The sequence below is a fragment of the Astatotilapia calliptera genome, chromosome 9 (assembly GCF_900246225.1).
Source record: "Astatotilapia calliptera chromosome 9, fAstCal1.2, whole genome shotgun sequence".
In the NCBI taxonomy this organism is placed as follows: Eukaryota; Metazoa; Chordata; class Actinopteri; order Cichliformes; family Cichlidae; genus Astatotilapia; species Astatotilapia calliptera.
In genome coordinates this window covers 20,783,926-20,795,286 of record NC_039310.1, presented here as the reverse complement: position 1 = coordinate 20,795,286, position 11,361 = coordinate 20,783,926, and the positions used below count along the sequence as shown (strand labels likewise).

Here is an 11,361-nt window from a genome sequence, read left to right as displayed (position 1 = left end):
GATTAATATACTTAACAGATTTCAAGTAGTTTCTCATCATTTGCTAGGTTATCATACACACTTCTCATATGCAACGCTTTTTTCTGCAATCTAACACAAATGTGCAGCACAGGCTCTGTTCAAGCTCTGTTTTTCTCTACGGAAGTTCTGGAGGTACAGCGATCAATCTTCTTAGTTCAATATGCGTTGCGGATGACAGAGTGCAATCTCGTAAATCTAAGTCTTAAATAATCTTCTATGTATGGTCTCATGTTTGTCTAGCACCGTTATAAACTTATAAAAACCAAATCACTTCACCCCAAGAGTGACTCTAATATGTAACTGTTTCTTTCCTCTTCACAAAAGCCATTTTCGCTGTCCTTGCTGGATTTCTTCTTTTTTTCATTCATTGATTTTCTATACCTTTCTCAGTGCTATAGCCTTCCCCAGAATGCACCAGGCAAGAAGTGAATTTCCCAAATTCATTTTGCCCTCCTGTATGAAAACACTGGGGGTGTACTGTAGCTTTTTCTGCTTTTCAAATATTTGCCCATGTTTTCTCTGAGCCCCTGGGATGGGTTCGGCCAGCGTTTGTGAACCATGTATAAACATTTCCTGAGTCAGAGGATTTCATCTGTCAACAAAATGATAAAATGATCTCCTCCACGGATGACAAATGGAGTAATCACTTTAAGTGCCTCACAATTAAAGCTCACTATTCATGTGAACTGATTAAAAATACTTAAAAACTTAAAAACAGTGCATTTTATGGGATCTAATGAGAAAAATGCACTACAAAGTAAATAAAAGTTATTGCGAGTAGATAAGAAACTATGAACAGCAGATGACTAACTCGACCTCTTTCCTATGTGGAGAAATTTCAGACTAAAGTAGAAATGTAATGAAAGGATACAAGTTGCAGAAATGAGTTCATTTGTTATTGTTTGGATTAGCTACAAAACAGCTTAAATTATTTAATGACTCTTGACTTTTATATTATCTTAGTCCTCAAGTTTGCGATAATTAATGAAGCTTGCAGAAGCTCAGTTTCCCGAGGGCCTGGGACATTGCGTAGCTGCGCCGTAGATGACATGCTTAGGATGATTATGATCCATCGTGAAACTTTATATTATGATCACACAAAGCCTCTAATGTTAAAATTTAGCTCTGCATTTCTGACTGTTTAATACTTGAGTCAGTGTAGCCTGGTAATGAGGTTTACTGTTGATCAGCTATAACATTAAAAGCACCGATTGATGCTATTAAGGTAGTTAAATATTGCTTATAATCTGCTTACAAAAGAAGATTTTGCTGGGGAGCCTGGAAATTAACTGGATATTGCTTTGACATGTACCACCCATGTAAATATCACTGTGGACAAAGCACATCCCCCCCATGTTGGCAGCACTTCCCCACAGTCATGGTCATTCAGAATGGGACAGCATGCCCCACACCACACCACAAAAATGGCTCATGCCAGAGAAACAAACCAAAAAGCTCAATTCCAAATCCACAAAACTCGATCCTCTTGAGCACAGTAACAAGCCTCAAACACGGAGCCTCTGCTTCTAGCATCTCAGCGCTGACTTTACAGGAAGCTAATTAGCAGGCAGATGTTGCTCATTGAAAACAAGTGGATTAATCGAGCATCACCAAACGTGAGCACCTCAATAAAAGCTGACGTTTTGGCAGTTTACTGGCAAGTTACCAATCTTCCTACGAGTGGACATCCTAGCAAATTTGCCCCAAAGAAAAACTCAAGAGCTACATCTCAGACTCTACAGGCCTCAGTTAGCATGTTAAATGTTAAAGTTCATGACAGTGAAATTAGAAAGTGATTGAAAAATAATGATTTAAAAGTGTTTGCAGGAGAAAGTCTCTTCTCACTAAAAACAACAATGGCAGCATGGCAGAATTGCATCTGAACAAACTACAAGACGTCTGGACAGATGAGACCAAAGTGAAGATGTTTGGCCATAATGTACCAAACACAGCATATCAGCACAAATACTCCAACTGTGGAACATGGTGGTGGACATGTGATAATTTAGGCTTGTTTTGCAGCCAAAGAACCCGGGAAGTCTGCAGTCATTAAGTTGACCGTGAACTCCTCTGTATAACAAAGTATTCCAGTCAAATATGAGGCCACCTGTCCAGCGGTCTGTCTTGGCCTAGACTGAGTTGCAGCAGCAAATCTATAACAGAATGGCTGAAAAAGAAGTAAAATCAAGGAGTTGCAATGGAGCAGTGCAAACCTCAGCCCGAGTGAATAAATCAATAAGATGCTTATTTGCAATAAGTAAAAAAGATGACAGTGAAGCATCTGTTTATGTTTTTATTCTTTAATGTTGGGATTGCATAGACCCACTGCAGTATGTGCAAAAAAGAATAACAAGAAAATAGATTTTTTTTATTATCATGCTTTTGAAAATGACGGTCTTGGTAATTTTTCACTTGAACACAAACTGCAGCAGACAAAAGTGACAAAATTACACTCTGTTCTCCCAGAAAATGACTCGAGAGGTAATTTGTGCAAGCAGATATTACAATCCAGTAAGCACCCTTTAGATGCAAATTCACACTTTCACATACTTAAGGTTGCAAAAATGTGAATCTAATCTAAAAAGCAAAGCAAAGTTAATTCCCCAAATTAACTACAGCAAGTAGATTTGGTGCCTAAACCTGGCTAAACTGTGAAAGTGGTTCCATAATTTTTCTCTTAGCAAATGCACACTATATTATCCCCATGTTAGACCTCGTAGCCAGGTTTTTGTTTTCATTGGAAGGTGAACCATTAAAATGAAATTCATTTAATTATATCCATATTTGACTGTTTATCCACTACCTATTATCCAGTTAATGTTTTTCTAATCTAGCTTGCTGTGCATTAGTCTCGAGCAGTTTTATAGTTCAAACACCTATTATTAACCCATGAGTCATCATTAACTGATAAGCAATGAATAGTATGCTACATAGTCTATTCTGGAATAACAACACTCTGTTAAAAGGGGCTATGATCAACCACACCAACAGATGGGAGGAAATCCCTTTATGTTCAGTGATTTCTCTGATTTTTCTTTAGACAAACAGAAGCAATTTTCTTTCAGTTTAAACTTCGGTTTATTGTATACAAGTTACTGTCATTATCATTCAGTATCCAGTTCATAAAGCAACTCTGAGCAGGTTTTATCTTTTTTTAAAGGATTAAAGAAGAGAGCTGCACAAATCTGCCATTTAACACTCTTCTCTCATCATAGTTATTCTACCAACAGCCTGTAGTGTCAGAAGCCATAGAGCCAAGAGAGCTGTTTTTGGCACTCGCAGTGAAGGAGATCCTTTATAAAAACAGAGCTAAGCACAATGCATCAGACTGAGAGAGGTCTAAAACAACAGTGTACACTACAACTGATGTTTTGTTTTTTTTTAAACATCTTTAAAAAAACCAAAAACAAACATGGATTCTAAAAATGATCAAAATTAGACTTTGAATCAAGAACATTTGAAATGCTGGGAAGCAAAATGAGATCCAGTGCCAATGGCTTTTCCTTTCACTGAGGGTGAAATGATGGGTCATTCTGGTTGTTTGTTGGAGTGGTCTGAGTGCTGGCTGTGCTGGACCTTGGTCATATATCACCCCCCCCTTTTCTGTCCCCGGGTTGTAGCTCCTCTGTCCACCAAAGCAGAAATGGCCCGAAATGCGCAGTGCTGTGTCCAGTTAAAGTGTTTATGACCTCCATCATTGAACACACACACACACACACACACACACACACACACACACACACACACACACACACACACACACACACACACTCCTAAACATCAGCGAGGCTGTATTTGTTGCACTCTCGCCTGAATTCACAACTTAAAAGGAAAAACGTGTTTTCTTTGCCCACGGAGAATTTCCTCGAGCCCCTGTACATCGTTATAGGACCATTTTTTAATAAACTGCAACATAGATGCAATTTTAATCTCGTCTAAACCTTTTCAGTGCTTCTAATGCACAAATCTTACTTCATTATGCTCAACAGTTTTTACTCGGCTGTGACATGGTGATTGTGGGAAGCTGTGCGCTTGCCTGCAGGTTATTGTCATCGCTCTGTCATCTCATATTTTGGGTGAATGTTGTAGGCGTGTGTGTGTGTGTGTGTGTGTGTGTGTGTGTGTGTGTGTGTGTGTGTGTGTGTGTGTGTGTGTGTGGTGGGTCTAGCCTGATTGCGCGCCACTTCTCCATCAGTGCGTGTGCACGAGGGTCCGCAAAGCTGCCGCTGCTCCTCTCCGGGCGCGCAGTACCATCCCCAAACTTTGATGAGCCGTAACCTTCACCAGGGCAACAAAACAAGCCGGGCTGAATTATACCTGCGAGGATATATTAAAAATAAAAACAGCGTCGTCTCTTTCTCCCCCCCTCTCTTTTTTTCTGAGTGATTAAGGTGAGTAAACTGCAAGCTTCACATTACAGTGCGCGTTTTCCCCTCAACGATTCGCAGCACAGCGCGTATTTTACCGGACGTGTTTTGCCAGATCTGCGCGCGTCTCCACAACCAAAGTGAAGTTTGTGTAGGTGTGATGTTTTTGCATTAATTAATTGATCGTGCAAACTTTTTTCCTTTTTATAACTGAGTAAAGATGTTCTAGATGCTTTTTTTGCAGCTCAGTTGCTCCGATATCACCATATCTTTTTTTTTTTTTTTTTTGCCTGCCGTATGTTACATCTCTGAATTCAACACGCAGAATTTATCAGTAACTCGATTTTAAAAGTCTTAACCAGAAAGGATTTTTTTCCTCCAAGCCCAACAACAAACAGGTGTCAAAATGGAAAGCACTCCGATTGAAATTTACAAAGAAGACACCAAGTGCCTCTCCTCGCTGCTGGAAGACTGTCCGGCGAATTCAACTGCTTGGGTATCCGGATACTCTGACAGCCGCAATGTGACCCACGATGATGATAGCTGGGAGCAGGAGAGCATGTCTCCCATCATCCCCATCATCACCGCAGTGTACTCCGTGGTGTTTGTGGTCGGCTTGTTGGGCAACTGCCTCGTTATGTATGTGATTATTAGGTAAGGATTTTTCTCCCCACTTTGTATAACATCATAAAGTGTGTGAATGTGTGTGTGAATGGGTGGATGACTGAATGTGTATAGCGCTTTGGGGTCCTTAGGGACTAGTAAAGCGCTATACAAATACAGGCCATTTACCATTTACCATAAAGTATAAATAATAAATCCGCATGTGTGCCAGAAATCACTTCTCTGTTTCTATGGAGAAAAGAAAAGAGAAAAGATGCTATTATGTCTTTTTTTTTTTTTTTTTTTTTTAAGAAATCAAGATCCAGCCAGAGGAATGTTTTTCTTCTCTGCCTTTGCAAATGTTATTGCTTGGGAATAAGAGCACCCAGACTTGGGCTTACACAGTGACCTCCAGGCCATCTGGTGTTAGTCACAGTTCTTGTTTTTGCCTGCATTTTGTTTTTGGATGCGCTTCAGAGACACTGAAAAAAAGGTGTGATGCTCTAAGCTCATGAAAGAATTGACAAAATGGGCATTTAAAATGGTATGAGACAGCATCCAGATAGAGAACGATCTTTTTTAAACCCCCAAGTCTCAAAAAAGAAAACAAGACGTCATTTTGGCAAAGAAAGGGAATGTCGTCATTTCTAACCTGACATTAAATGTTCAAAAGCTTGGTGACAGGGAGCTAATTCTACCTCCTCCAGAAAATGAAACATGCCAACTTTATGAATGGCAACTCTCCAGCAAGACCTCCCAGATATATAATGGGTTTCTATACATTTCTCATCAAGTCTGGCCTGGCAGGCATAAAATTAATTACGTCTGAAACCAGTGGTGCTTTGTCAACCCAATAACATGCTTACACCTCATTGGGCTTTATTTATGGTCTGTGTGAGCAACAAATCTTATCTGATGTAACGTGAACTGCTGCAGTGCCATCCAGAATGCTTCAATTCCTCGACAACAATTACCTCAAATCAGGTTGATGGCTTCGCCTGTCTGCAGGAGTCAGCTTTTTCACGTCACTTTACAGACAAGAGTGTACATTTTACTGTTTCTCCACAGAGAACAGCTGAAGGAAGAAGATGCTTAATGCTGATTTATTGGGAAGAAATATATGCAATTATTCAAATGTAATAAAGTTCATTTGGGTCACAAAATAGATGTTTTAGGCCGCTTGTCTGATTTTCAGACATGTCATGTTTTATATAGCCAAACTGCCCGTTTTACCATCTTTCGCTTTTAGGTGTGCTCTTATTCCTTATGTCAGATTCAACAATCTGACATAAGCTCCTCAGAGATTTTGGTCTATTTTGCCATGATAGCGTCACACAGTTACTGCAGATTTTTCAGCTGCACATCCATGATGTGAATCTGCCATTCCACCCCCTGGCCTCTAAATGGCCATTTGAGTACAGTGAACTCATTGTCATGTTCAGGAAACCAGTATGAGATGATTTGAACTTTGTGCATTATCCTGCTGGAAGAAGCCATCAGGAGACGGCTACATTTTGGTCGTAAAGGGACGGTCAGCAACAATACTCAGGTAGGCTGCAGTGCTCAGAGGAGTTCAAAGGGGGACAAGAAAATATGTCCTACATCATTATACATCACCAGCCTGATCAGCTGATACAAGGCAAGGTGGATAAGGGTTTTCATGTTCTGACCCTACCATGCAAAAGTCGGAGAAGCAGTAACACTTACTCATCAAACCAGGCAAGGTTTTTCCAATCTATTTTTCACTTTTGATGAGTCTATGTGAAATGTAGCCTCAGTTTCCTGTTCTTATCTGACAGAAGTAGCAGCCGTTGTGGTCTTCTGCTGCTGTAGCCCATTTGCCTCAAGGTTTGATATGTTATCCATTCAAAGACACTCTTCTGCATACTTTGGTCGCAACAAGTGGATACTTGAATTACTGTTACTCACCTGTCAGTTTGAAAAAGTCAGGGTATTCTGCTCTGGCTTCTTGTATCAACAAGATATTTTCAATCAGTGAACTGCTGATTTGGATAGTTTCTCTTTTTGGTAAATCCTATACTGGTTGTCCTTTGTAGATCAGCAGTTTCTGAAATACTCAGACTACCCCATCTGACACAAAAATGGGACTTAAATCACATTTTTCTCCAGTCTTATTCTCAGATTGAACTAGATCCACTACAATGTCTAGATCCGCTGAGTTGCTGCCATATGATTGGCTGATTAGATATTTGGTATACAACTGCACTTGAACACGTTACATACTGAAGTAAAGCCACTGAATGTATTTACAACTCCCAGTGAATATAACGTCGCTTATTCTCTGCTATATGTGTATAAAAAACACAATAGCTGCTTGCTAACACATTAATCCACATATCAAAGTCAGTGCCTGCTGAACTAAACCCAAGTGGCTAAAAGTAAACTTGAAAAAAACTTTGATATCATGACAAATAAATTTCTCTTTTGCTCAGAGGACTGAGCTTTATCTATGAATATAAAGCTGAAGCTAGCAGCTAGTTAGCTTGAAATTTAATTTACTGCTTCTACATTTTGGGTTAATCACACCATAAATAAAAGACATGCAGTGTGTTCAATAGTGAACTTCTGGTAGACTGAACTTCTTTTTTCTGGTCACAACTATTTTCTTGGGTTTTTTGTCTTCATGATTAGCTAAAGTAACTTGTTGCTAATAGGTTCCTTAAATTAAAAAGTACATTGTTTAAGCAACTCGATGATATCTGGTTTCAGAGGGCTGTATTATAAAGAAATATTGTTTTACCTGTCTCTTTTTCTGGATTACTGCTTGTGAATAGTAGACCATTTATAAGTAATTGAATTACTTTAGCCCACTATATTGTGGTATATAATACCAGCAACTCTGCAAATTGTGCAAAATAACGTCTATTTTCAGGTTGATCTCAAATGGAGGGGAGTTCACAATAATTTTTCCAGTTGGAAACAAATTTTTCTGATTACTCCAACATGACACGAATGCAGTTTATTCTAACCAAAGTTTGCTTGTGAAACACTGACGCTCTTTATGATAATTTTGCTGTAATCTTGAACAGAAGTTCATTCTTTTAGGTGAATCTTCTAGGTTCTTGCAGATCATACTATAGCAAGTAAATATCAACTTTTTAAAATTTCTACCCAAACCCCAAAATTCTGCATGTATTTTGCATTGGTGCTACCACAAGTAAAAATCTGTAAATACACAATTGTATAAAGCTCATTGGATATGGTTTCAATCCAGCACCACTTTACATATAACAATGAAGTGTGAGCCTGAAAGATTGCATTACAAATTCAAGAAAGCACTGTGGACTAATGGACAATGTTTAATTCACAAAGAGCCCAGAACAAAGGTCTTCCACTGAGTCGCGAAGCAATAACGGCTGCCGAGACAGTGCCGTATCTCTCCTCACAGGACAACTTTGTGTTGTGCATATTTAACAGGTACACGAAGATGAAGACGGCCACCAATATTTATATTTTCAACCTGGCACTCGCCGACGCCCTCGTCACCACCACGATGCCATTCCAGAGCACTGACTACCTTCTGAATACGTGGCCCTTCGGCGAGGTGGTATGCAAGGTCTTCATCTCCATCGACTACTACAACATGTTCACAAGTATCTTCACCCTCACCATGATGAGTGTGGACCGCTACGTGGCCGTGTGCCACCCCGTGAAAGCCCTGGATTTCCGCACTCCCCTCAAGGCCAAGATGATAAACGTGTGCATCTGGATCTTGTCCTCGGCTGCAGGGATACCGGCTTTTGTGCTGGGCGGTACTCAGACGAATAGCGGTGAGGAAGTCTTTCCCCGATGTCTAACAAAAAGTTTAAGAGTCTCTGTCCACTTTCTATGCATAGCAAATACTCTCCAAGCATGTACTAATAAAATGTTAAGAACAGAAATATATTCAATATATCAAATCCATCCGTCACTGAAGAGTTTTTCATTAGCTACAAATTGAGCACATCCTTCCTGAATATAGATGACGTAAGAAATAAAAAAGCGTTTAGAGCAAAATGTTCCCTTGTTGAGTGCAGATTAGCTATTCTACAGCAACTTGCTAAATTGATTGCAGAAAATTGTGAAGTGGAATTTCATTTATCATAAAGTGCACTTCAAAAATAGACTCAAAACCTTTTTGTTCATACTTGGCAGCTGTGTGTGAATGCCTTTTTTTAAGTTTTCACTGACTTAAGACATAATCAAACCTACAGGTTTTTCTGTTTTTATTTTCAGTGTTAATTACATTGAGTTTCATAAAACATGTCATATAAATAAAATTGCCACTTTATTTTCTCTCCACTGTTCTTCCACAGACATAACAGAGTGCGCGCTGCAGTTCCCCGATCCCTACGCAAAGTGGGACACACTGATGAAGATTTTAGTGTTTGTCTTTGCCTTCGTCGTGCCTGTGCTCATTATCACCGTGTGCTACTCCCTCATGGTCCTGAGGCTGAAGAGCGTCCGAATGTTGTCCGGCTCGAGGGAGAAGGATCGCAACTTGCGCCGGATCACGCGGTTGGTGGTGGTCGTGGTGGCCGTGTTTGTGGTCTGCTGGACGCCCATTCACATCTTCATCCTGGTCAAAGCTCTCGTCACCGTGCCGGAAACCACCGCCATCATGGCCGCCTACTTCTTCTGCGTGGCTCTGGGTTACACCAACAGCAGCCTCAATCCTGTCCTCTACGCCTTTCTGGATGAGAACTTCAAACGCTGCTTCAAAGACTTCTGCCTGTCAGCCAGACTGAAGGGGGAGAAGGTGTCAGGGAGCAAAAAGGCCCCCAGCACTGTGCGAGAGGCCGCTGTTCCCCTGGAGAACCCAGATGGGACTGGTAAGCCGACATGACTAGCAGTGGAACTGTCTTCAATCTCCCACACTGGAAAAGAAGACTCACAATACCTGGGCTTAACCCACATCACAACAGCAATGTAGACTGGGTTTTGGATTCACTTCATTTTCATTATCACCCAGGGTATAATCATCGATGTGGTTGTCCATAAATCCAAATCAATCCATCCTAGTGTCCTCTGACTTCTGACACTTTCCTTCACAGCAGCCTGTGATTGTAGGTCGAGACAAAGATTGTGCATTTATGGTTTAACCTGGCAGGTGGATGTAAACCAAACACTGTTTCTGTTTAAGTAGGTCAAAGAAGAAAGTGCTGCTTATAATTAATATGGATTACTGTTGATGGAGGTCCAACAATTAGTTGATTAACCAATTATTGCATGAATCCCCATTTATTTTGATGACTAAGTAATTATTCAGGGAGGGGTTTTTTTTTAGGAAAAATTAAACATTCGCACCATCCAGCATCCTAAATAAGATTTTGATTTCATACGTGACAGTTAATTAAACATTTTTAAAACAAATTTATGATCGCTTACTGTTTTAATGATGATTTATTTAGCCATAAGTTTAATTTAGACTGCCAACCTTCCCAGGGTGTACTGACAGCTGAGATACGTTACATCACCTCTACAACCCTGAATTGAATAAGTAGGAGATGGATAGATGGGTATTGAGCTTACTGGCAAAATAATCAGCAGATTAGCATTTCATAAAATCATCATTACACAATATTGCACACACGGTCATGAGATAATTATGTGAAGATATCTTAGGAGAACTGATGATTATTTAAAGGGTAAACGAGCAGGAGACTGATTAAAATCACTTGGCCCATATCAAGTTTCATCAGTTTTGATTCATTTGTCTCTCAAATGCTGTTTATTCCCAAAATTTCCTCCTATCATTTTTCATTTGCCAAATGTGCCTTTACAAGTCCAGGAAAAAATGTTTGTGGCGGCAGAAAAATGACTTCAGGAATGATTACTAGATAGGGGTCAAACAGCACTTCATATTATAATGTTTGCTATTTTTATTCAATGCATTTGACATGCCGGTGATATTTGCATGAATCGCTGACAGCAGACATGTGCCAAAAACATTTTCACATCTGTGCAGAGCCTGAATGGTGCTGATTGACCACAGTGTGAGAGCACTCACTGACTCGTGTTGGACTTTGAAGTTGTGTAAGAGTCAAAGAAAAAAACAAAAAGCAACATTCAGCTGCATCAAAGCAAGTTAATCAATGAGAGAATGTGGAGGGAAGATCCTGGACTTGAATGTGCATTTAAAATTTGACAGAGGGCTCTCTATCAGCTTTGTATGGGGCGCCGTTTGTAAACTGAAACATGCCGAAATTAACAGCAACATTTTTCCACATTTAGCTCTAAATCTTACAAAAACATGTTTTTTCGAGTCATTTTTTACAACATTTACTAAAATATTTGTAACTTTTCATATTTAAAACAGGATTTTAAATGTTAAATCTAAATGCTAAATGTTAAATCTAAATGTTAAATG

General features: G+C 39.7%; 1 protein-coding gene across 1 annotated transcript; it reads left to right on the top strand.

Annotated features, from left to right (window-relative positions):
• The first annotated feature begins 4,672 nt into the window (after positions 1-4,672).
• LOC113029164 (delta-type opioid receptor) lies at positions 4,673-11,200 on the top strand. The gene is made up of 3 exons (XM_026179847.1): positions 4,673-5,042; positions 8,430-8,782; positions 9,308-11,200. The coding sequence occupies exons 1-3, from the start codon at positions 4,795-4,797 to the stop codon at positions 9,835-9,837; spliced, it is 1,131 nt and encodes a 376-aa protein (XP_026035632.1). The 5' UTR covers positions 4,673-4,794; the 3' UTR covers positions 9,838-11,200.
• The last annotated feature ends 161 nt before the right edge of the window (positions 11,201-11,361 follow it).